The sequence below is a fragment of the Chlamydotis macqueenii genome, chromosome 2, assembly GCF_036417535.1.
Source record: "Chlamydotis macqueenii isolate bChlMac1 chromosome 2, bChlMac1.mat, whole genome shotgun sequence".
NCBI classification, from domain to species: Eukaryota; Metazoa; Chordata; class Aves; order Otidiformes; family Otididae; genus Chlamydotis; species Chlamydotis macqueenii.
Window position 1 is genome coordinate 103,693,224 of NC_141557.1, and position 27,037 is coordinate 103,720,260.

General features: G+C 36.4%; 1 protein-coding gene across 5 annotated transcripts in view; it reads left to right on the forward strand.

Annotated features, from left to right (window-relative positions):
• Positions 1-19,065, forward strand: part of RTTN (rotatin) — an 89,410-nt gene extending 70,345 nt beyond the window's left edge. For 4 of the 5 annotated variants that reach the window (XM_086740558.1, XM_086740554.1, XM_086740557.1 and 1 more), the window contains 9 exons: positions 2,856-2,961; positions 6,404-6,498; positions 10,086-10,163; positions 11,646-11,772; positions 13,461-13,660; positions 14,975-15,242; positions 16,338-16,441; positions 16,792-16,861; positions 18,603-19,065. In XM_086740558.1, the coding sequence (XP_086596684.1) occupies positions 2,856-2,961; positions 6,404-6,498; positions 10,086-10,163; positions 11,646-11,772; positions 13,461-13,660; positions 14,975-15,242; positions 16,338-16,441; positions 16,792-16,861; positions 18,603-18,685 (1,131 nt within the window). In that variant the 3' untranslated portion in view covers positions 18,686-19,065. The remainder of the gene's footprint in view (positions 1-2,855; positions 2,962-6,403; positions 6,499-10,085; positions 10,164-11,645; positions 11,773-13,460; positions 13,661-14,974; positions 15,243-16,337; positions 16,442-16,791; positions 16,862-18,602) is intronic. The other variant, XM_086740556.1, reaches the window with a different exon arrangement.
• Positions 19,066-27,037: the final 7,972 nt, after the last annotated feature.

Here is a 27,037-nt window from a genome sequence, read left to right on the forward strand (position 1 = left end):
ATGAAGAGTGCAGCCAGGCCAATGAAAGTACATCAGACACTATGATGTAGTTTGAGTATCGTAAGAGATGACAGCTTTTAACTTGCTCTTTAACTGTTCAGAGCTATAGGTGGACATTGCATTTTGTTCATAAAAGAGCTCAAAAGATAACCTATGCTCTCTGGGGTTTTACAGTACGTGAAAGTGATATAGCAGCTCTGATCCCCCCAAAAAGGATAACAGAATTAGGAACGAAACAGCTTCAATGTTGTAGAGTAAAGTACATACATTTATTTACTTACCACTTTCCCATGGTGGTCACTGAGAGGCACTTGACAGAGGAGTCCGTAGGATGTAAAGTAAGCTATTACAAAAAAAGAAAACCAAACCAGGACAAAACCAACGCAAAAGATCCAAAAGTTTTAAATATGATCTTTCTTCAAGAGAAGCACTCAAGCAAATAAGTGTTTGTTTCTGTGTTTCTGTGCAAACACAGAAAAGGCTATGAGAGAGAATTTTCAAAAAATCAGTCATCTTCATTAATCATCCTATTTACATTAAATCTACAGATAGATGTTATACAATGGCAGGTGCCAACTTAGGGCCCGGTCTGCAGGTGTGAATATTAGCAGACCTGGTCCTGCATTGTTGCATATAACCAATTTAGTAAATGCACATGCTGACTTAGAAAGTTTTTGGTGCTTTTGTGTACACAAACTTTAACCCTCGTTTACATGTTTTCAAGATCAGAAGTAAAACTAATAAGGAAACCATAATCCATACATACATTCTCAAATGTAGGCCTATTTTTTTCCCTAGAGATAACATTTACAATGTTTTAGAAAGACTGTGATCTCCCCTTCAACTAACTTTTACAGTATGTGAAGATTAACATAGCTAGATCTGTGAATTTATGGGACATCTTAAATTTATTATACATCGTAATTGCAAAAAAGAATTAAAAGTGCCCATTCTTATTTTAGTAGTTTCATATGAGTAGTTTAATACTATAGAATCTGCTGGTAGAAGGCATTATAAATTTATATAGTTTTTTTTTTCCATTCAACTAGTAGTTAATCATCAATTAATTGTTAATTATTTAAGTGTTCCCTATAGTTGACTTAAATTTTCTTTTGTTATCGTAAACTGCAGTTATTGATTGCAGAGTAAGGAAAAAATGCATAAAGGAGCATGATTCAAGAAAGAATGGAATTTTACTAGTTTTTAAGATAAAATTTGGAAAATAGTAAGATGAAATTAAAACTTCCAAAAAGAAAAAGACAACTAGCCTTAATTATTTAATTAGTTCTATTCAGCTACATAATACTTAATTAAAGGAAAATACCCAAAAGGTTGACAGGGAAATATATTTTTTAATTACTAAAATATTCCTAAGTATGAAGAAAAAATAAAAACAGCTAGCAACTTAGTAGGCCAAAAGCCTTTGGAAGGATAAATCACAAAATCTACATTTTAGGTTATGCCGGATTGAAGGAATTCAACATTTTGTTTTTTCCTGGCTTGTGTAAATTAGCATGAAGTTTAAACTTTAAGCTTTTTATTTTTTTAACTTCTCAATCATCTAAATTCTTTCATTAAAAGAAACTGCACCTATCAGTACAGATAAGTAGTTAATTTACTTAGAACATTCTTATGTTGCTGATAGCTTTGAGATTTCCCTTAGGATGTAATAAAACCAGTTGACTATAAAAGTGAATTTTTTTTTTGTTAGCTATAAATGCAGAACCCAGTCCATACTTTGATGCTTTAATTTGGTGTCAGTTGTCCTTATCAATGAGGGTTGTTTTTTTTCCTCAAGTTATTTACTTACTAGTCTTCATCCCTTTACCTTTTCAGTCCTCGTTACACTGAACACTTCAAAAAATTATAATCCTAGAGCATACATTGATATTTTATTGCATATTAAAATTTGAAGAATTTGTTAGGCAATTACTTACTAGAGGCCTATAGCAAATAAAAGGTGATTTACAAAAGGTATGTAGAGGTGTAAAATCTATGAGGTCCTATGGCTAGATACTCCTGAGATTTCTATCTGAAGTATTAAGTTTTTCTTAATATGCTATATTTTTTACTAACTTTAAAATATATTTTTCCTTCTACTATGATCCAGAAACAGTTCTTATTTTACTATGTTCTTCTGATTACAATGCATACCATTTTTCTTTATATTGGATGTGAGTGTTGGAATGATATTTTAAGGAAAATTGCTAGATAGACAAAATTCTGTAGTGGATAATATATAAAGCACAGACAGTTCCTCATCTTTCAACTGTCTTGTTATATGACTCTAGATAAATATTTCTTTGAAAGCATAAAGATTATATTTATGTTATTAGAAATATAGTGATGTTCACAAAGGCCTAATAAAAATAAGATAAACTACAATTTTTCTCTGTCTGGAAAAGTATCTAAAAAAAATTAACTGTATGTCAATGATATTTTTATTCTAAAGAATTTCACCAATATTTAATATCTCTTCTTCATCATTGTGTTGAAGGAAACTGAGATTGCACTGAAGGCATGTCAGTGAATTGTCTGCGATAGTAAGCCAGAATATTATGAAAAGCCTGGAATGGCATGACTGGGAATCTAGGCTTTAGGAAGGTAGAATGTTAAGAGAAGAGTAAGAGGAGTGGGCTTAGGAGCAAGACAAAAAAAAATTGTACATTTCATTAGAAAAAATTAATGAAACACTTCAGTGCAGACAGCCTGTAAACATGAGTATAGAGGGGGAGGAATATAGTGATGAATCAAGCAAATGAAAATATAGACTATGACAACATATTTATAGATATGAATACTTCTTTTATTATGGTCACTTTTTCATTTTGGTAATGAAATTGCATTATTTGTAGGTATGTGAAAGAAAATCTTCAAGGAATGTGCTGAAAGAAGTTGCTACAAATGCATTGCTGTCTCTGTTAGCTGTCAGTAGAAATGCCCAGAAATGTGCTTTGGAAGGTGAGCATTTTGAAATGTGTGTTAAATGCTTTATAAAAAAAATGCTTGCAGATGTTTTACATATTTTTAAATAATAATGTTTTTTTTTGTCAAAAGCAAAGACCTAGTTTTCAGTGGCATTTTCTGCAGATTTTTACAGAGAAAGTTAAAGTTTTCTGCCACAGATAAAATATTATGTTGTAGCTAGTCTAAAAATTTGTGATGAAATCACAGCTCTGTGTTAGAGTGAGAAGAGACCTGTGAGCTTTTACTGCTAGTGGCATATTCATCCATTTGAAAATGGAGTTTTTGCACTGGCACTATCTTCCATTTCTTGTTTTACGCTATGCCAATACAGGTTTGTAGGTGAACGTATGTCATGTGTTCTCCGTTCTGGCTGTACCTAGACAAGAAGAGACTTCTTTTTCTCAGCCTTGTTCTTCCCTTTCTGTTTGTTTGTTTCTTCCCAATTTACGGTTTAAGTAGGACCTTCTGCTCTTGGAATGCAACATCTTACATGCCCAAGATTTTTATTTTATAGTAGTAAAACACAAGTGAAAAACTAGTCAAAGGCTTTTTATGCCCACTAGAACACAGGAGAGACTATTTAATTTACATTTCTCATGTATCATGCATTTAATACCTGCTAGGCAGCCCAAGTGCACTTTGTATTGAGTGCTTTCTCATTACTTGCATCTCTTTTGGTTTGTGCGGTCTTTTAAACCTACACCACTACACTGAAATAGATAGCCTAGACATATCTGCTCAATGTCTGATCCTAATAGTGGCAGAAAACTCTGAACTTCAAATGCTATGCTGTATACCTACTTTCTGCTCTTTCCCAGTGTATTACTGGTCTGCTCAGCCCTTGCTTCAATAAGGATTCTTCTTTTGTTGATGACCCACTAGATCATCTAAGACCTGACTTCCTGTGAAGTTACTACTAGTATATGAAGTGCGTCATGTTCTGTGCTAGAACAGCCTTCAAGTCATCCTTGCTGTGATGCAACACAAATCTTAGAGAAAAGGAAGAGGAGTTCTGGGGTTCAAATCAATATCCTGAAGATATCTGTAGCTTTAACATTACCTCTTTAGCTATTAAGGACTACTTTTTCAGATACAAATGCAAAGTCCTGCACCTGGAAAGAAACAATGCCTTACAGCAGTAGAGATTGATGGGGGAGCTGAAAAGAACCTTGAGGTCTTGGTAGGCAGCAAGCTAAATGTGCGAAGACTAACAGCATCCTGGGCTGTATTAACAGGAACACAGCCAGCAGATCAAGGGGAAAGCATTATCTTTCCTCTGTTTAGCACTTGTTAGACCAAATCCAGAGTAGCACATTCAGTTTTGTCCCAGTGCAAGAAAGGCATCAACAAACTGGAGCAAGCTCAGCAGAGGGCCACCAAGATGGTTGTTTCCACCTGTCTTTAGAGAAGAGGCTGAACAACTGGCCGTGTTCAACCTGGAGGAAATAAGGTTTCAGGAAGACCTAAAAGCAGCCTTCTTGTACCTAATGAGATTTCGAAGAAGACAGAGCCAGGTTTTTCACAGCAGTGCATGGTGTAGGAAGATGAGAGATAGTGGGTATAAATTGAAATGTGAGATTCAGACTGTTCATAAACAGGCAGTCAAGCAGTATCTAGACATACTGTGCAGTCTCTGTCTTTGGACATTTTCAAGATCCAGCTGGATAAGGCTGCAGGAAAACCTTCTTTGATCTTATAGATGAGGAGGCCATCTTGTCCAACTTGCATTATCCCATGAGCCTATGATCATAGAATCATAGAATAGTTTGGGTTGGAAGCAACCTTTAAAAGTCATCTAGTCCAACCCTCCCCTGCAAAAAGCAGGGACATTTTCAACTAGATCAGGTTGCTCAGAGCCCCGTCCAACCTGGCCTTGAATGTTTCTAGGGATGGGGCATCTACCACCTCTCTGGGCAACCTGTTCCAGTGTTCCACCCACCCTCATTGTAAGAAATTTCTTCCTTAGTCTAAATCTACCCCCCTCTATTTTAAAACCATTACCTCTTGTTCTTCCACAACAGGCCCTGCTGAAGAGTTTCTCCCCATCTTTCCAGTACCTTGAGGTACTGGAAGACCGCTATAAGGTCTCCCTGGAGCCTTCTCTTCTCCAGGCTGAACAGCCCCAACTCTCTCAGCTTATCGTCATAGGAGAGGAGCCCCCAGATTACTTGTGGCCCTCCTCTGGACTCACTCCAACTGTTCCACATCCTTCTTATATAGGGGGCTTCAGAGCTGGATGCAGTACTCCAGGTGGTGTCTCATGAGAGTGGAATAGAGGGGCAGAATCACCTCCCTCGACCTGCTGGCCATGCTTCTTTTGATGCAGCCCAGGATATGGTTGACTTTCTGGGCTACAAGCCCACATTGTTGGCTCATGTCCAGCTTTTTATCCACCAGGACCCCCAAGTCTTTCTCAGCAGGGCTGCTCTCAAGCCCTTTATCCCTCAGACTGTCTTGATACTGGGAATTGCCTGGACCCATATGCAGGACCTTGCACTTGGCCTTGTTGAACCTCATGAGGTTCACATGGGCCCACTTCTCGAGCTTGTCCAGATCCCTCTGAGTGACATCCAGTCTCTCAGGGGTGTCAGCTGCACCACTCAGCTTAGTGTCGTCTGCTAACTTGACGAGAGTGCACTTGATCCCACTGTCTATGTCATTGATGAAGATATTAAACAGTATTGATCCCATTATCGACCCCTGAGGGACACCACTTATCACTGATCTGCATCGAGATGTTGAGCCGTTGACCCTCTGGATGCGACCATCCAACCAATTCCTCACCCACCAAACAGTCCACCCATCAAATCCGTATCTGTCCAATTCAGAGAGAAAGATGTTGTGGAGGACCATGTTGAAAGCCTTACAGAAGTCCAGATAGAAGACATCTGTAGTCACTGATATAGTCACTCCATGATCTTGTAATAAATTAAAAACTCTAGATCCCAAGAGAAGAGACTAACGCAACATTTTGTATTGTGAGTCACCTGAAGATTTGCTTTCCTCTCTCTCACCTCAGATGCAGCCAATCGGCTGATGTTAGGGAAGTGCAGGGTAAGATAAATGCATGCTTCTTCTAGACAGCATTGTTGAAGATATTCTGAAAAGTTATGAGTTGCTATCCTGTTCCTCCCACATCATATCCCCCTCTCCATCTTATCAGTCCTTCCTTTGGGTATTCCTCTCACAAGGCTCAGTTGCAAGAGCACTCAAATGTATTCTTACTTCTCAAGATCATTCAACTAGACACACTCCATCTTGGAAACTGTTAGTTACTTCCGGATATCAAGAAGATAACAATATATTATGAACTCACAGAATTTGGACATCTGAGTCCGATCTTGTAAAATCATTGCAAGAAAGATAATTTATGTTTCATAAAATATTTTTGATTGGGAATGAACTTCTAAATTATAATTTTTTTTTTGTCTTCCAGTTGACCTGATAGACGACTGTATAGAAAACATGAAACATATTCATGCACAGCTGAATTTGGATTCCCTAAAGCCTGGGAAAGCACAGAAGAAAAAGGTAACTATAAAAACCAGAAGACTGATATAAGTAATTTCCTACTTCTTTTTTGTTTGTTTTGTTTTTGTTTTTTCTTGAGATGAGTACTGTTGGTATCTGTCATTGATAAGACTGAGTAAATGACAACTTGTAGTGGATCTGGATGCTGAGACTTCCTTAAGATTCAATTATTTTAGAGCTTTTATGAACTTGATTATCTCATTTACTCAGTGTGCCACCTAGAGTCATATTCTTATGTACAGGTCTCAACTTCCTTTTCCAACATGGAGATGACTGCTGGTTCAGGAAAGTCAGTCAGAAAATCACATCAATTTGTGTTTTGCAGCTGCTCAGTTGGCAGTCTTGAGTGTTACTGGCCAAAGCCCCTGGGCAGGAACTGGTGTTTGTCTCCATGTATCTCCTTGGTCTCCAGGATCTTCTCCAACTTGCAGGATTGTTCCTTCAGCCAGGATCTTCACCACCTTCTTTTTGGCCCCATTTCTTTCTTTCAGAGTTTTTCTTTTCAGGATTCCTTCTTTTCCGCACCAGCTTTTCTTTCAGAACTCTAAGCTCCTGTTTACCTAATCTAAATAATCTATGTGTGAAGTACAACGCATGATCAGCCTCTGAATTAGTGGTTCTGTCTCATGTCTTTTAATTATTTGGAGGATTCAGGACTCCCCACTTTTAGTCTAGGTTATCAGAATTAGCAACTAACCATTTCTAGTAGAAGCCAGCAACTAGCAGGCTTCTGACTGAGAGTTCAAAAGTTCAGTTTCAGACATTCACACACATACGTGTTCATCCATCTGTTACCTCTCAGTGCTTGCAATTTGTGGTATTTATTTAGCCTACAACAATATCTAAGAGTACTGTATTTTCAGACAGGGTTGGACTTTCAGCCTTGACTTCTTTGTCTTATGCAATCCAGCTAATTTTTCCTATCTTTTTTTCCAGAATAATAATTTTTCTGTTTCTCAGTTGTTTTTTTTTTTTTCTCAGTGTCTTTCAATCAGTGCTAGCCATTTTGTTTTTTTTTTTTCTGTTCTTGTACTAGTCAATCTCCCTTCCTTGCCTCAAAACCAGTTCCAGTCTGCTTGCGCATGTAAGTCATAGTTTTTTATTCTCTGCCCTCTCATATCATCTGGCTTCCAATTCTAATTCTTTTTCTGTCCTCCTGCATGCTTGGTCTGGGTGTCTCGGCCTCTTGACAGCAGACTCAATTGTCCCTGGCTTAAACTTCTTGTCAGAGTTTTTTTACCTCATACTTGTGCTCCTTCTACCACCTGTACTCCCAGTTTCTTCTCTCCATTCGCAATTTCTTTGTTTAGCCTTTTTGTTTTTTACCTCCTTTCCAGTTGTTTCAGACTCTCACATTACCCAACTCTTTCTTGCCACATCTAGACATAGATTACTTCTTACCATCGTACAACAATTTAATAAGATTTTTGTTGCAATTTACTTGTTTTCTACCAGTTTTATGTAAAATAATTATTAAAATACAGACAGTAACCTCTGCTGTCAAGTTTGATATCTTTTCTACTCCCACATAAAGGAAAAATTGCAGAAAACATCTTCCTGCAGGATGTTTCTGCATTGTTTGAGCTCAGTAGTGTTTTTCTGTGAGGCATTGGCACAGACATTATCCTTGATTTGTGAGAGTGGGGGAACTGTGTTTTATAGCAATGAGCTCTTAAAATAATTTGAGTTTGACCCTGACATATGAAAGCTACAATATTTTTTCTTGAGATTTCCTAAACACATTTATTATCCCTTCTTCAAGGGGTGGAGGCTGAAAGGTGTCCTGCTTTGGATATGCCCATGAAGGTTGAAGTCAGCTGGTTCTTTATATTTCTTGGGTTGAGAAAGGAGAAGCTGGGGACATTTGCTCCTCTGCTAAATGTAGAAGGAATTTAAAACTTGAAAGAAATTGAAGGAAAGGAGCCTCTGAGAAAGGTCAGAAAGACTGTTTATGTTTAAGGATTATTTGAAAGAGATTTGCAAAGGAATTTATGGCAGATTTCCCTGCTGAGCTGGGACTGTAGCTTGCTACATCATATCTAAGTGTGCTGTTCATCATATGTGATGCATAACAATCTAGTTTCAATGAGGGAAGCTGAGACATTGCTTTCATAGTCAGATTTAGGTGATCATTCACAAAACTACCCCTCGGCCCACTTTGAGGCGCAGCTCTCGAAGTGAAGTTATCCAAGCTTCTTTTCTTTTTCTTTTCTTTTAACTGTTTGGAAAAAATGTGTTGGACTTAGCTTAATTCTTAGGGCAACTGAAATACTTTAGCTGATATTCCTTTTCTTTCACAATAATTACTGTGATGCTACCCAAGGGCATGACAAGTATTTACAAATAGCAAAGCTTTCAAAAAAAACCTCAAAATAGAATGTTAGTAAAAATCAAGATATCCTAAAACAAATAAATGAATACAAACAGTGCTGCCAACACAACCTGTAACTTTTTCAGCCTCCTATAAGTTTACACGTTAAATATAAGTTGTAGCCTGTGGCATTTTATAGGACTTAGTGCTATTTGTATTTATTGAATAACTTAATACATGTGGAAGTTCTTGAAGGAACATCTTAGACTTAACATTTTATTTAGCTAAAAATGAGACAAACCAATTGTAAAGTGCATTTCTAATGATGATTTGTATGTTTCTTTTTCATCTATTGCACCTGACTTTAACTTTTTTGATATAGACTTTTACTTCGTCTCTATATGTCATCAACTGTGCATGGTATGATTTACAAGCAAGCATTGTTGCTTCTCCTTGTCAGAGATTATGCATTAATCCTATTTTACATTTTTATTCCTTTATGCTTGTTAAAACAGAAATAGTCTCCTGTGGTGAACAAGCTTATTGGAATTTGATCATCTTTGAGCAGTCGTTTAGTCTGTCAACCTTATAGAAGTTAAGTCAGCCATCATTAGCCTTTCAGTGTCACAGCACTATCACAAAGCTAGATTTTTTGTTTACTTGTACACTTGAATCTCAGTATAGTACCTCACTGTCCAAAGGTCTGTATTTATCTTTGTAATATTCTTATCAGGTTGGAAACTCTTTCCATTGGTAAGGATAAGGGATCTATGACACTAGGAATAAGGATGGATTGGTCTGACCAAATGTAGAGATCTGCAAGGCAAAGCTAGTTTATCCTTGTTTTTATCCAAGGAAGAAAAAATAGGTGTTTCTAGGGAGTATTTAATTTGACTTGGTTTAGATGTCTACTTTAGGATGGAACAAATACCCAGAAAGTGTTTTCACCCATCCTTCATTAGTTGTAAGAGAAATGGAGCTTTATGTTTACAGATGTCTGCATTTGGCCAGATCAGTGCCCCTAGAAATAGTATCTGTGGGTTATATAGACAGATGAAGATGATTCTAAGTAACTTGTTATAAATGTCTTTAGTATACATGTTTAAAGCTAGCTGAGATGAATCCTACCTGAGATCAGAAGGAAACTCTGCTGAAGAGATGTGACCCACATGTTGATGCCTTAGTTTTGCACCTCTTCTTTGAAACCTCTCCTCTTCTTGTACAAAGTTCATTCTGGTCTTACATTGATGATCTTCAAATATTTTTCTCTGGATAGGAGGATAACCTTATCAAGCAGTTAAGGTGTTCTATGCAGCTCCTCAGAAACTGCCTTTTTCAAAATGAAGAATGCAAAGTAAGTATTCTTATACTGAAATAATGTGAGCACATTCAGTTAGTGAATGAGAATCATAATTTTTTTTTCTACTTTGAAATTATTTGAAATTTTCTACTTTGAAATGCTCGCTAAATTTAAGCTTGATATTACTGGCAAGAAATACTTCAAATTTCATTATTATTTCCATCTCCTAAGAATATTTCATACATACATTAAGAACTCAATGCTCATATTGAAACATCATCTCCCAAAGGTTTCAGATCGCTATCATCCTTTATATACACTGCTAGCTACTTTGCTTAAATCAGTAATTCCAGTTTTCAAAGCATATAATGTGAAAAATGGATGTGGAGAAAAGTGTGAGGCCACAAGAAACATGCATAATTGATACACTTCATATCTTGAAAAGTAGTTTCCTCTCCTTATTCCTCTCTCCTTTTTTCATTTCCCTTTGTTAAAGAAAAAAAAAACAAAACCAAAACCAAATAACAAACCCCAAATAATAATTTTCTATTTACTTTCCTTTGTCTGAGTTACATTACACTAATCCTGCAAGGCACAATTTTGTTTTAATCTTGATTTTTCTCCCCCCCCGCCCCCCATAATTTTTCTTGCCCAGAGTCTTGTTTTGAATTTCTTCTTTTAATTTCATATTCTTTGTCTTTTTCTCTGTCCTTTTCAGTTTCTTTTCTACCTCTGTTCTTCTGCCTACTTTTTCTCTATGGGGAAAATAATACATTACCTTTTTCGTTCTTTCTGTGTTGTTTCTTTCTGATCACTGCTCTTCCTCTTTTTTATTGCTGAAACCTTTCACAGATGTATTTCCATTTTCTAGTTCACAGTTTAATTGCCTTGCCGTTGTGATACAACTTGTGCTACTTTTAGCAAATGTGTTGGTGGAACCACAGGATTTCCAGCCCTTCCAGAAGTATCCCTATTGAGGGCATGTGTTAATACCCTTTTTGTATCCAGAACACTACGTAAATTATGGGCCTGAATAAGCCATCTGGTTATCCCTAAGATCCCCATAATCTCAGATAAGATTATTGTGGAATATTTTTCTTGTTTTGATCAGGGATCTGCAGAGACAATTGCTTGGAGGAGAGAAGGAGGTTGCTGTTGATAAGTGAAGTTTTCTATAATTTGCTCTGTAGAACTGCACTCTTCTATTTCTGTGCTTTTTGAGTCCCAATAATTAGTTTAGTTGGAGTAGAATAAAACTGTAGAATAGGGAGGTCTTGAACAATCACAGTTGGAATGAATAAATCTTTACTTTTGTTTGCATGTGTCTCAGTATTGAAACATCAGCATTGGTTTTGACTGGAACAGAGTTAATTTCATTAGTCTTGAAATGAGGGTGTCGGTTCTCACTGTACAATCTTTTAAAGCAAACTAATCGGACACAGTATGATAAAAATATACTTTTCTCACTTTATTTATACTTTATTTTTAAAGTATTTCATAGTATAATAGTTTAAATTCTTCATCATGTTCTTGCAGATGGCCGCCCTCAAAGCTCATCTTGTTCCTGTTGTGCATTCGCTATGGCCGTGGTTTTTAGTAGATGACTCCTCGATGCAAATAGCTCTGCATTTGCTTTGTGTCTACACTGCAAACTATCCTGAAGGTATAAGAGTCACCCTATGATGTAATACGTCAAAATATTTCACCCAAATAATTAAGACAGAAAAGCATAGTAAAGGGAAAATAATGTTTATTAGTACCATAAGAGGAAAGTATAAAAGCACTGGTCCATCAAAGTCTATCAAGAGTTTTGATTTTAATACATTGAAGAATTGTGTGTTTGAAGGTTACATAGAAAATCCTGCCAAACTTCATAGTATACTGTAGAAATACTTCTCTAGGAATTCTTTCACAGAGAATAGCGTATCAGTACTGTAGTTTGTACTTCAGCCCTTATTGAGAGCATTCTGGTTTTGAAATATTGAATAATCTAATTTAATTCTTTATTAAATTTATTCCATTTATTTATGCATTGGGTGCTCAGTAGCTTGTATTTGTCTACTTTTCGTAAGGATTCTCTTGTTCATTTGAGGAAACCCTTTATTTCCATTGATGAGTCATTATCCTTATCCCCACTACTAGAGGCCTATTCTTTTTTCTAGAATGAATTTGTCTCATTCCATATCCTGGTTATTGACTCAGGTAATGATATGCTAGTGGCTTTAAGTATCTGTTGATTTCTCCCAGTCAAGGTACTATGAAAGAGTTAGCGTGGTCAAAATACATTAACTGCACAGTCTCTGAGCTTTTTTGTCCTCTTTTTAAGTTAATGTCTCCAGACCTTAAATGAGCCTGTGATGCTTTTTTTCACAAAGACATTTTTTTAATATGGACTGAATAAAGGTCAAATATGTATTAATCAACCACAGGATATAAAATTAATATATGATGTCTGTGATGTACTGGAAATTAAGCTGAAGTTCTGATAGTTTGTATTTTTCCTTAATTCTGAGTGACTTTAGGCTGCATTTATATTTTCCTTGCTAATAAGGGCAAGTGGTTTTAGATTAATTATGTTTTTTTCTTTCTGTTCAGAATAGCTGGCTTATAAGGTGATCCAAACTTACCTACTCTGAACTGCTTAACCATTTCCCCTTAATGTAGTCAAAGAAATGCATGTAGATGTTTGTAACCATTAAAAACGGTCTCGTTTTCGTTTACTCTTGCCATGTAAGAAGTTCACTGTTGTTGCAGATGGCAAATGCCACTAAATAAAAATATATATGCATATTTGTGCACAAACATCGTGTTAGTAACTTGGTTGTTCCCCGCTGCTATACTAGTTTGAGCATGTAGCTCTACAGCTTAGGATTTTGTATGCTACTGTGTTACAAGGTAATGACAGATGCAGGCAGTGCTTTTATTTCTCAGAAGAATATTTTAAGAAACGTATTAAACCTTTCATGTATATAGAGACCTCTTCTTCTGAACCAATTTCAGAGGATCCCTTCAGATTCTCATGCTAAGTGATTGTATTATGCCTTAGATACAATGTTCTGGTTTTAAGGAGATTTTCTGAGATGAAGCAATAGCTCTTCTTTAACAGCAGAATTGTATCTTTAGGTTCTAGAACAATAGGACAGTAGAGGCCTGTTCCAGTAAAACTGCCACATTCAAGCAGTTTCTATTCAAAGCATGTCCCATTGACTTCACTGTAGTTCAAAGCAAAACCCGCCCCCTCCATCCTTTCAAAAGTCCAATCTCAATCATGATACTGCTCTTTTTATAGTTTTGGGTTTTTTGTAATGTATACGTGCATTTCGCATATGATAATCTTATAATTTCTTTAAGGTTGTGCTTCACTTTGTTGGGCCAGTGGTGGACAATCATCACTTTCGTCTGCACGGAGTGCAGCTGGCAATTCTTTAATGCATAACGTCTTGAAATTGGCTTCCCAAGTGTCAGATGATAACAGCCCAATTCAGAAGGTGGTCTTTTGTCTTCTTTCTAACCTTGTTCTGTCTCATGACTGTAAAGGCATTATTCAGAAGGTAAGTAAATAATATTATTTATTTTAGCAATGTGGTGGATACATTTTCCTTTTTAATAAACCCTCATATTTCAATATTGAGTGTCCTGTGATCATACAGAGATGCTTCTGTGGGAATTAAAACCATTGTATCTTCTCAGTTAGTTGTGTTACTGTTCCCTAGGTGCAGTGTGTAATTTGATCGTATTCATAGTCTGGACAGAAACAGCATATGGAACTACACAATTTTTGCTAGAGCTTTTTATAACCTCTCAGTTTCAATGGGATTTAAAATTTTTAATATCCACATATGTATTGATAGCAATCACTAGTAGATCATGAAAGTGAGCATACAGTAGAACAAACTGCATGTGAGTAAGCAAGAAATTAAACATTGTATAAATCATTAGGTATACTGTGTGAAACACAACCTTTATAAAAGTTATAGTTTTATAGGTGATGTCCTACATGTCAGTAATTGATTATTAGGTAGAAATCTATTCTTATTAGATAAATGTAAGTACTGTCTTTTCCCTTTTAATTTGTGTATTGAATGATCCTTACTCTATTTTATCAAGTGTTCTTTTGAAAATCCATTTCTTTTAAATTTAACTTTGATCATTTAAATAAATTCAACATCTTATTACAAAATCAAACCATGTAAACAATCAACTATAGTGGTGGTGACGTGATAAAGCTAGCTAACACAACAGAAATTATAAAAAGTGTGTTTGTTTTTAGCATCTTTTATAGTAGTTTAATAATTACAAAAATTTATTTCAATTTACATTAACAATGTTCTGTGCTCGGACCTAATTATCTGTTTGAAAAAGCAAGGAGAAGTATGAACTTTTTTGGCTGCTAATTGTGTAAAATTTGGTGATACAGTTACAAAATTGCTGATACTCAAACTGTTTGATATAAAGAGTTTGAGATCTTTTCTATGAGTTGTTTTGGCTTTTGCTGTCTTCAGAGTTTCACTGTAGTGTGTACTTAGTCTTCATTCTCTCCCCTGAGCTCTGCTTTCGTAAGTGCAAGCAATGCTGAATTACTCATTCCATCTGTGTGAATTAAATTACCAATATTATATTTGCATGAAGAAAACCACAATGAATTTGTATGCTGTATTGTTTGCTTTCAACCAGATGCCTCTCAGTGTTGTCAAGGGTCAGTGAGGTTGGGAATATTTAGTCAAGGACTTTTTTCATAGGAAAAGTTATATTAGAACATCTCCTTCTTGCAATAGAGGAACAGGTTCTCACCTGGAAGGTCAAACAACAGTGAACAAACAATGGTATACTATAAATTCTAATGTCCTTTTTCTTCCTTCTCACAGAGTAACTTCCTGCAGAACTTTTTGTCTCTTTCATTACCAAAAGGAAGTAATAAAAATCCTGGTAATGTGTCTACTCTTTGGCTAAAGCTGCTGCTGAACATATCTTTTGGAGAAGATGGACAGCAGATGATCATGAAGATAAATGGTTTTTTAGACCAGATTGTGGAAATGTGTAAATACAAACACAAGAGCAGCCAATATCTAGCACTTCTCATTCTACATAACATATGTTTTAGTCCAACTAATAAACCAAAGATATTAGCTAATGGTAAGTATCTAATGGGTATACAAGCTGAGAATATTCTCAGAATATTGTGTCTTCCAGAATACTGTATTTTCATTGCAATTTGGGTTATTGACCAGGAACTCGGTATTGTTATTTAGAAAAGCATTTTTATAAAAATTATGTTTATAGAAGTAATTATGGCACATATATTTTGGCAGAAAAGCAATTAAAATAAGAATATTTAGCAAAAGGAAAAGCAAATAAATAACTTACTTTAGAAATATTTTTAAAAAACATTTCTACCATGGAAATTCCTGTCTTTCAGTTGGACAAAACCTTACTAGCTCCTGCAAGTCATGGATGTTGAGACAAACTATTTTGTGTTCTGTCGTGCAGAAAGTATTTATGGTAATAATAAAGTTATGATCATGACTTAGATACTTAATGGAACAACATACACAGAATTTTTTTTTCTTGATTGTTTGTAAAAGTCATGGTTCCTCCTGTCTTTGTTATAAGTTCTCAGCAGGTTTTCCATAGTGTCTATGTTTTTCATTTTTTCCCAGGATGCTAATTTGCTGCCTTAATTGAGCAGGGATTATTAGTTACATAATCTGTGATTTTTTTTGTTATGAAGTGAAGAAGCAAACTTGAAGAGTCTGGCTTCAGAGCAAGGCTAGGAAATTAAGGCACTTACAGTGGGGTGGCAAATATTTCTCCTTGGTTACAAATCATCTACATAATAAGAAAATAGAAACATCTTAATTTCTATCCTGATGTGACTCTAATTGTGGCTACTGGGAGTTACAAAACAGTTTGATGGCTTACTCAGTCCCTATGCATAGCTGATGGCTGTGTGTAACATGCATGTTTTATTACTGATGGCTTAATTTTTTAGCATTGCTTAGTTTTGTTTTGCTATATCCTTTTTAACACTTCTTTCAATGTAGTCTGCCAATTTTGTAAGTGTATTTAAATTTAATTATCTGATAATAAAGTTTCTGTAATTCCTCTGCCATACCAATACTTATCATAGAAATAAGTGTACTCCAAGCATCAAAATACTGAGATGTGTCAGTATATTTGTGTGCTTTTGATGATATTTTTTAAGTGAGTTTTTTTAATTTTACTCATTAGATAAAGCGATTGGAGTACTATCTTCCTGTTTGGAAAGTGATAGTTGTGCTATTCAGAGAATAGGAGCAGCTTCGCTTTGGGCTTTGCTTCACAACTATCAGAAGGTTAGTACTTGAGAAATACTTGAAAAAATGGTAATGTTAATTTTATTATACTGTAAACAGTACAGTAACCTTTAAGTAAACCTTTAAGTTTCCAGCAGCAGTTCCATTTTATTATTTTAATCACATAGCTACTCAGGCTAGGACACAGTAAGGAAGCAGCTTGTCCTCTGTGATTTGTGGCTACTTATATCAATGCGATCTGTGTGACGATACAGTCTTACGCCAGTTCTAAAATTCCTGCATCTCAGGTTCTGCTGAATTATTGTCATTTTCTAAACTTTACTGTTAAAGTATGAACATGTGGGGAAAAAAGTAAAGTCATTGTATTTTGTGTGTTCTTGTGGCTACAGGCAAAAGTGACTTTGAAGAATCCGTCAATAAGGAGAAGAATAGATGAGGCTTATTCTTTAGTGAAGAAAAGTAAGTCTTATTTCCAACTAATGCCAGTTCTGTATTGTTTCATCAGGTAGATCATTAATACTTTTCAATTTATACCATCACAATAAGTTTTTATTGTGCTACAAGTTTTTAAAAGGATACTTTTGTCTCTAAAATAATGAGTAGTATTATGCTTTATGGTTAGGCATCTTTTAAATACAGATATAGAAAAATGCCTCTTGGTTAATAAATTATAAATAAGACCTTAGGAAACTGCTAAGGTTAGCTTGTAAGAATAGGTCTGATGGTGTTTACAGGAAAATGCTTTCTTTGCACAGTACACTTCTGTGTTAATTTTTAAATTTAGCGATAAGAAAAATTGTTCATTTAGCACTGAGTTTGCTTAACAGTGCTCAACCTCACTGTATTCAGCCACACAGAAAAGGGATCAAAACAGGTCATTGTACCAGTATTAAAATACTGTACAATTAAAAAAGTTAGCTGACTTTCTGAAAGCTTAAGTTTTTTTGCTTAAGTAACTAAACATAACTGTCGTTTGAATGACTTTTAAAGAATAGGTTCCTATCTTCAGCTCAACAGCATTCATTCTGAAAGATGTTCAAGCACTGATCTGTAGCTGGAGCTTCAATAGCTAATAAGGGGTTTATTGATTGTTAGTCACATCAAGACTCTGATCTTGCAAAAACATGCAAATGTTTCATTTTAAGCCAATTAGTTTTCCTACTGATTTTAGTTGCTCTAAAGATGTACTCAAATAAGTTTATCAATTGGCAGGCTAATACCGAGTTCCAATAGTATCTTGCACAACAGAGTTGCCACAAAATTTCTGCCTACATTGAACACTGTTTGTCAGTATCCTAATAGAACATCTCATGGTAATTCCTCCTCTACTGCCACCCAAATACATTGATTCTGTCAATGTACTGTTGTTTCAAACTCATCCTTTACTATGTCAACCATTAAATATAACATAACATAATGCAACATTTCATATACTGATAGTGTGTTAATAAATAGATAGGTTTTTATTGTTCTTTATAGCGTAACTACCAATGATGAGAGATTTTTCAAAATATTATGTTGAATGAACAAGTTAGAAATATGCAGCTTTTACAGACTAGAACCTTGTAGCGTTGATCCCTGTTTATTTATGTATTACTTTAGAATATAAAGTCCTAGACTGAACGATTAATTTTAAATTCAATAAACATTTAAATATCATAATATTGAGTATGAAAGATTTTACACAACTGTTAATTGTTACAGTTTACAGTTATGTGAAGTTATAATCTGTATTTTCCTGCATTAAAATTCTCAACTAGCCTACCCTGTTAAAACTTTGATCACTTTACAGTGATAATTGGGCTAAAATGGTAGATTGTTCTTATGAGTGCAAGTGGGGAAATTTTTCAACATGTCTGTTGTTATTTTTCATTTCCCCCTTTGTCCTACCCAAGGAGAAGTTTTGGCAAGAACAAGGCATGACCTCATTGTAATATAGCATAATGAAATGGCAGTTTTCACTTTATCTGTTACAACTAAGCAGAGGCTTGAAAAGCTGCTAAAAAACCTGACCTTTTCAAAACAAAGCAAACAAAAACCGCAGACTTTGCAACATAAAGTATTAGTACTTGATTTGCTACTTGTAAAGTAGAGGTTAAGATCATAAAATAGCATGAGTTCTAGCAAGGCATTTGATGTTATCTTAATTTTGTATTAAGAATCAACTAGAAGTTCAAATCTTATTTTTTCTTCCTTTTAGCTGCTCCACAGCCTGAAGAAAATGAGCTACATGCCTACTATTTAAAATGCTTAGAGAATATAGTGCAGCTTCTTGATTGTTAATGATCGTCAGGTGACTTCTTATGTTGAAATTGGACAGCTTATTCAATGGGAGCCTGAAGTTTAAAGAAAACACTTCTAATTAATGAATTTGTGGCAGCAGCACACATGCTATGGAAGAAATTTGTAAGCCTTTGAGGAAGGATTTTCATCACTTTGAACCAAAGAAATTGCACTAAATGTGGTTCAATCTATTTGCACTGTTATCTCAATGGGAAATTGTAAAGATGCTGCTATGTAAAGTATGTACACAGAAGAAGGAATGTACAGAGGAAAAGGATGTGAAAAATCAATAGTTTTCTTAAATTATGCTTTGAAGTTGTTACTGTAAAGTATTACAATTGTTGGTTTGAATTCGTCTTAATAAAGGAGTTTTTAATTGATATCAGCCTTTGTTGTCGGTAGATTGCAATTTGTAATGTTGCAGGTGTGCACAGTGCATACTTAGATTCAAGAACTGAAAATGCTGGCAGTCATGGTGTGTTATACCTATTAGGTATAGAACAGCAAGGTGCGTTTTTTAGTTTTGAAGGAGTTTTCTGTTCAAAGCGCTGCCTTGTTTTAAGATGCTAACAATTGGAAAAGAGCTCTCAATTGCCGATATTAGAGGTGACAGTTATGTTAACGTAGCGGTTTATTCAGGATATGAGGTATGTCCATCAGTTTTAGTTAGTTATGTTACCACATCATAGAAAATATTTGAGACACAATCTGTTGGTTTCCAATTTATAAACACTTCAAATCTTTTCCTTGAGGAAAAAAAAACCAGTCTGTTGTCCTGGCCTGTGTTTAATTTGAACTGCTACTATGTAACTGTTGTCATAAGTTTTCAGTATCCTGTGCTGTATGAGTTTGAGAGAAAAATACATTGATGCCTAAGCACATGGCAGTTTTGCTTAACATGCTTCTGAAATATCTAGCAGGATATTTAGATTTCCCTCAACACATAAGTTTTTGGTTTTTGTCAGGAACAGATAAAAGTGAGCAAATAGAAAGCAAAACTTGGGTAACATCACTAAAAGAGTTGTAGCAAGGCCATGTCTACCTGTAATTAGTCTTTTCTTCCTAACCAGATGATGAAACTATTTTCCACTGACAGAGAGGATTTTTTTTTGGTTTGTTTTGTCATGCTTATAAATAATGTCTGACTTGATATTACTCAGTTGACATAAGCGTGATGCTTATAGTGGCTGGATTAAATCGTTACTAGAAATGTAATTATTGGCTAACCTCCCGCTCCTTCACCAAATGAAAAGAAAGGATAGACCACCAGAGCCCGATTCTTTTCCACTTGATACATTCTCTAATTATTGCCGCTTCCAAAGTGGTTGTTAAATGCTGTCATGCTTATCCCATGGTGCTGCAGAAGAGTAAGCTGCGGGGCAGGAGGACGCTTGACACCAGACACCTCTGCAAGTCAGCCTTTGCTGCCTGGGCTTGGTAAGGGATCTTCTCCCCTGAGACCAGCGACTGTCAGTTCTCTTCAAAGACTTACATTTCAGCATACTTGACCCTGATGATTTCTCTCATAAATAAGTTTGTAAGTCAAAATGTAGATTGTTTGCTGGTTTGCTTGCCTTTCCAGAGAGATGAAAAATGAGAGCACTCAATGCCAAATTAATTCCAGTGGAAGCAACTACCCAGCAAGGATGGCAAGAGCTCTTTTAAAGTGTAGAAGTACACACGGATCAAGTGAGGTGAAATATGGCTGCATAATGACTTCATTAAATGCGAATATGATATAAGAACATAGAAGAACTGGATGCTTATTTTCTGTCAAACACTTTTACTGAGCTGTACAAATTCTGAAGTAATTACTCGTATTGAAAAATCCAGATAAATTCCTAATGTTTGTTGTTACAGTAAGCCTTAGCGCAAGTGCAGTGTTTATACCAAATTGAGCATAGATCTTACTGCTATTTTCTCGGTAGTTAGCAACATTTTACAATTGTAGGAAGCAACTGTAGCAATGGCATAAGTAAATAGTTCTTTTTGGTGTTGTTTCTCAGGAAAATAAAAATTTTAGCCTCTAAGGGCACGTACATCAAATCTGTATATTCACTTTGTGTACAAAGTCTTCACAGAATACTTAAAACTTTTCTCCTTCAAGATTAAGGAAAGATAAAATTATTTATTTACTTATTTAAAGGACAGCACTCTATTTATCACCTTTTCCCTCAGAAATCGGGGACGTACAGGAACTGCATCCTGTCTCCCTGCATGTTAATGAAGAGGTGGGTTATAAAACATAATTTCTTTTCACTGGCACTTAGGCTAGCACAATTAGCCTCACAGTAACCCTTAGTCTCAATAGCTTTCATGAAAGAAAATTAAAATATTCAAATCTCATTCAGAGTTAAACCTAATTTTAGAGTTTTCGAGATGTATCTGTTTTCAAGGATGTGGTATTTATTATGTTTGGATTTTCAAATAAATTTATATCCTAAAATACCTTCAAATTTTAAGAACTGTAAAATAATTTCTTATAGTACAGAGGAAAGCACAATTAAAGTGGAGATGGATTCCCTGAATAGACTACAGGATTTAAAAGATACTATTCAGCATGCATCTAGCTTCTCTAATAAAAGGCATGACCATGCAAGCTAGGAGTCTCTTAAAAATCCTTATCCAGGAGAACACAATTATCGTTTGCACTAATTGCACATATATTATGCTTTTACTTGGTTGCTTTATCTTTTATGATAAGTTTGTAATCAAGAAAGAAGTTATTTTAAATTCAAAAGAGGTATGTACATAAAGCCCACTACAAATGAGGCTTTCAAATTTTTCAAGACTGATGTGTCATCTATTGCATGTTCATAACTTCCAAAGAAATTATTTTTGCTTGAGTGGTAAAAAATTGTGGATTAATCTTAAATCATTTAGGTTTGATTGTGTGTGTGTTCATGCAAAGAAAGACGTGAAGTCATGACTTGCTGATGAAGTTTTCAAACCTTTGAGTAATAGATTTTCAAGCCTACTTGAAAATGCTCAGAAAAAAAATTCATTCCTGAGAAAGGCACTGGGTTGGTTTTTTTTGCTGTTACAGCAATTTGGAACTATGGATTCTTTTCACTCAGTCATAGCAACTACACAGCCCCTGGTGGAGTTTTTCATTGGTTCCTCTCTGTATCAAACTTGCAAATTACAGCAATTAAGGGTTTCTGGCTTCAGTGTAACCATGGAAGAGCAACTGGCTAGACTGGGGAGGGGAATTTTCTATACTGAGGCTTTGGCTCAGCTTTATATAAGGATTTCCCTTCACAGTAAAGTAGAAGCTACTGTGACAGCTTCTCAAATCTGATTGTCCTTCAGAAAAGTGTTTGACTGTCTTCTAGCGAAAAAAAAAAACATTTAGCAGACTCTTGAAGACTGATTTAGAAGACACTTGAAGGGAGTCTAGGGACACTCTACAGTTCACTTGAGGTTTCATATGGTTGCAAAAAAAAATGTGATCCCTCAACTCTTACCCCCAGATGGCCTCCTAGAGTAATCATTTACAGCTGCGCTGCCGTGACAGCAGTCACGCTACCATTCCTTTAGAAAAAAGAGAGTGAGCTGTGTCAAATATAATTTCACAACACTGCAATCCTTTTAGCTCATCTTTTGGCTCCTGGGCTACACTGTAGAAGATGTACGTTTTTCATTTATCACCTCCTCTTCATTTTTTTTTTTTGTGATTACCTGACCTCATTCAGCAATTCTGTGTGGCCTCTCAGCATTCCCAAGAGCTGGTTAGTCTCCTTGTTGTGCAACACAAAAGGGTTTGGCCCCATGGCTGAGGCTCAGTCTGTGCCCTCTGGCCTAAGTGCCAGCTACTCTTAAGCATGTCTAATTTTTATAACTGGTCTTTTAGATGCTGAAGATTAAAAGTAGGGATTTTACAATTCTGTGTGGTATTCAGCTGCATTTTTCTCCCGCCAGCTACCACTTCTTCAAGAAAAAAACATGTGCAATGTGAAAGCTGTTCCCATTTCCACTGTAAGGAGATTCTCACAGCACCTGCTTTCCTGCATCCAAAATGGAGAGTTTTGGTCTGTATTGGATTTACAGCAAGCAAACATGAAAGAACTTGAGAGGTGTCTGCCTGAGCCGATTGTGAAGAATTTCTTGTGAGAGGAATGGCTGCAGATGCCAAGGTCAGTGAAGAAGGAGGGGGAGGAGTAATGCAGCTCCTGGCAGAGATTCCCCTGCAGCCCGTGGTGCAGCCCATGGTGAAGCAGGTTGTCCCCCTGCAGCCCATGGAGGCCCATGGAGGAGCAGAGATCCACCTGCAGCCCGTGGAGGACACTGGGGCAGGCGGATTTCTGAAGGAGGCTGTGGCCCATGGAGGGCCTGCATTGGGGCAGCTGTTCCTGAGGGACTGCACCCCATGGAAGAATGACTCACGCCAAAGCAGTTCACGAAGGACTGTAGTCCGTGGGTGGGACCCCATGCCGGAGCAGAGGAGGAATGTGAGGAGTTCTTCCCCTGAGGAGGAAGGAGTGGCGTAAAGCAACAAGTGATGAACCGACTAGAACCCCCATTCCCTGTTCCCCACTGTGCTGCTTAGGGCGGAGGAAGGAGGTAGAGATAACTGAAAATAAAGTTAAGCCTAGGAAGAGGGAGGGGTAGGGGGAAGTTGCTTTGTTCTCTTCCACGTTATCCTGCTTTGGTTTTAATAATAAATAAATAGTTTTCCCCAAGTCGAGTCTACTTTGCCCATAACAGTAACTTCAATGAGATCATTAGCAACAGGGAATTACTTTTTAAACCAAATATTTTCTATCCTAACTCCTTCAATAACCCTGCATAGCAGTGCAGAGCTTCACAGAGACAGAGCAGAACAGCAGAGACAGGGAATGTCCACCCTGCCTGTGGCCCAGTGTCTTATATATACAGAGAGTTAAAGGATCACCTGTGTCCTTGCTTTAGATCCATGAGTAATCCATGTGTGTTATTAAAATTTTGCTAGCCAGTTCAGATGTGGTCTGCTAACTGAGTTTAACAAGAGGATAATGTCTCCTCAGTTTAATTTCCTGTGTTAGGGCTGCATCACTAGCTGCTACTGACTTCAGAAACCAGTTAGTGTGGCTTAGTGTCAGTCATTAAACCAAACAATAAACCAAAACTTGAGCAATCCTAAGAAAAAGATAAAAAAAGAAAACCAACCATAAACCTCTTCAAAAGCTCTTTTGGGAGAGTACAGCTGTCAGCATCTAGGTGAGCTGAGAAAGATGCACTGTCAACTGAGGCAAGGGCAACCAACACGCTAATATCAGAACAGCAGTGCTTGTCACATAAATCCAAATTCAGGGTGTTATAGAAAAGTTCAGAGTGTTTCCCCTTCAAAACAGAATTTCGTCAAATCAGGAAGGTGAGAATGATTTTTCCTCTCGGTTATCATTCCAAGACTCCCTGTAGTTGAGGATTTGCAGAGGGCCATTTCCCCATCACTGTGGCAGTCGGAGCGTGACTCACTTCTTCTCAGCCAGAGCTTTTCTTGCCCATCAGGACACCTTTCCAGAAAGATGTCTTCCAGCATTAAACAGCACTTGAATAAAAACTTTGAGTTGCTTCCAATTAAAGCTACTTTATCTGAATTTTAGAGCCTTCCTGAACCTGCAATTTGGTGAATCCTGAGACTACACAGAAGCTTTAGTGCCTTCATGATTAGATTCTCTCCAGTTTGAAAATTTTTAACAAATGGCAAATAACCCTGAAGTTTCAAGGGCTAACACAAGGTTCTCCTGTATGTAGAAACTGTCACTGGAATTCACAATTTTTCTGAAACTTTTGGTGTGATTTTTAATCTGTCTGTGTAAATTAAGACATCAGACGTTCATTAATCCACAGCTTGGGAAGCTGTTCCTTAGACCCTTTGATGTGATTTCTTCACACCCGCAAGACGTACAGTTTCCAGCACTAGAAATAAGTTTCAAAAAGGAATATTGAATTCACTTGCATGCTGGTTTCCGACCTAATAAAAATGCTACGCCTGACTGAAAAACCTTGCGTTATCTGAAATTACTGTGCAATAACTAAAGGTTTGCAATATATCCCTATAAAAAGATGTATAGTAGGAGTGGAGGCATTCGGCAGGAGGTTGCCAGAAGCTGGAGCAGCCAGTGAAGAGGACTCTGAGGTTTCAGGGCGCTGCGAAGCCTGTGGCTACCTGTGGCGCAGGGCTCACCCTCCCTCCTTGTCTGCACCCTCTGCTGGGGTGGGGTGAAGTCAGCAGCTAAACAGTGGCCAAAATTAACAAGAATTACTTGAAAACAAGTGGTGATGTTTACTGTAAAACTAATGATGGTTTCTGAAAAATCTTTCCTTACTATTTTTTTCATTTCACATTTATTGGAGAAAAACTATTTCTGCTTGCTTTAGGTGTTTATTGACAGTAGTTTACTGTTGTATTGTTTCCATTTACCACATTCATCACACATCAACAGGGCAAAATCACCTCAATTTGAATAAAGCAACTATTTTTATAATTTTAAATGGCAAAATGACTGAGGCCAGAGTTAGAAAAATGACTTCAACTATTATTTTTAAATCTGACTTTCTAAGTGACAGGAAGTTTACATCTTGCAAGAATAAAAATGAGAAAAAATTGTAGCACAGGAATGGATTGTAGGGGTTTGTGTTCTTTCCATCTCTATTATCCAAAGGCTGTATGTGGTTAAACATGCAGTTGAGTTTTATCCAGTATACTTTTTAAAATATTTCATGAAAGAACAATGAACATGGAAAAAAAATATTATGTGTGTAACAACAATTGATTTTAAGAAGCCATAGACCATAAAAATCAATAGAAAAATCTAACATTAGATGATATTGGACCAGGTCCCAGCAGGGGAAACATTATTGTACAGACAAATTCACTAGAGAATATAGCAGGAATTGAGGTCAAAATGTAATCACCCAGAATGTAGCTTTTCAGGGTGGATTATTTTATTCTCCATCTGAACTGAAACATCTCTTAATGGTAATAAATCTCCTTATGCTGTGCTGAGAGTGTATTTGCAATAATGTATCAGAAGAAAGATCCTTAACAGCCTGTGCACTTTTTCATATGATTCTTTAAAACATTCTGTACTTTCTCCTCAACATGCTGGCATAATTTTATTTTCAATTAGAGATAAAATACCCAACTGGAAACAGTAGTAGGTTACAAGTGCTAATTCAAGGGTTTAAAATCTAACTAAAACTGTATATTAAAAAAAAAGAGAGAGAAAGAGAGGAAAAGAAATAGAGTAACACATAAAATAGCCTGATATTGTAGAAAATTAGTTCAAAGGACCACCACAGCCATAAACACTTGTGAAGACAGTAGCTATCTGTGCCATCACAGTATATCTGAATTTCATGTTTGGTCTCTTTTTTCTTTTTCTATATTTTTAAATTTCTTCTTAGCAATGAGCCATTTAAGAGGTTTTTCATTGCTACAGTTCTAGAAACTTTTGTTGAACCTTACCTATGACTTGCAATTGAAGCACTTAACAATCAGTCAACAGATTGTGACAGTAGTGCCAATTACTTTTAATGCTGGATTTTCTTGTACCAGCATAGTTACAGTTCTGTAAGGTGGTGGTTATTTATACCAGTGTAACAATATTATTAGTGACTCTCCTGCAAAAATACCACATAAAGTTGATCTTCATGTGTACGTTCACCTTCTCGTATGTTGAACAAAACTGTAAGTGATGAATACACAAAATTTTGTGCGGGTACAAATGCACCAGTTCAAGGACTATGGCATTACTCTAACCACAACAGTGTAAAGGTGCAATTTTCCTGCACAGCAAAGCCCTTGATCTTTTCCATGGAAAATAAAGATAACATGAGCAACCTGATCTAGTTGAAGATGTCCCTGCTTCTTGCAGGGAGCTTGGACTAGATGACCTTTGAAGGTCCCTTCCAACACAAACCATTCTATGATTCTATGAGATGATCTACTTTGCCAGTTCTAGATTTCTTCTTCTTAAAACATCCCCTTTCTTCCATTCTGTTACGCTGATATAATAGTTCTTTTGGGTTTTAGTTAGAATTTTTCTCTCTTTTCTTCTGATTTCACAGGGACTAGCACAGTCTGTTTTAGAATTATGGACAATCCGATGCTGACCAGCAGAGAGTGAAATGGTTTGCAAACCTGACATCCGCTTCTGTCCCAGACAAACAGGAAGCAGCTCGCCCATCTGTGAAGCCAGGCTGGCTGCCTCACAAGGCAGTGAATAGAGCTTTGTGCTTCTGTTCTGTGTGGCGATCAGTGCGTGTTATTGCTACATTCAACATGAGTTAACTTCTTTATACAGAGGTCCCCTCACAGAAGAAGTAAAATCTTTGTTTTGGTGAAGTAACTGGGAATGCCTCACT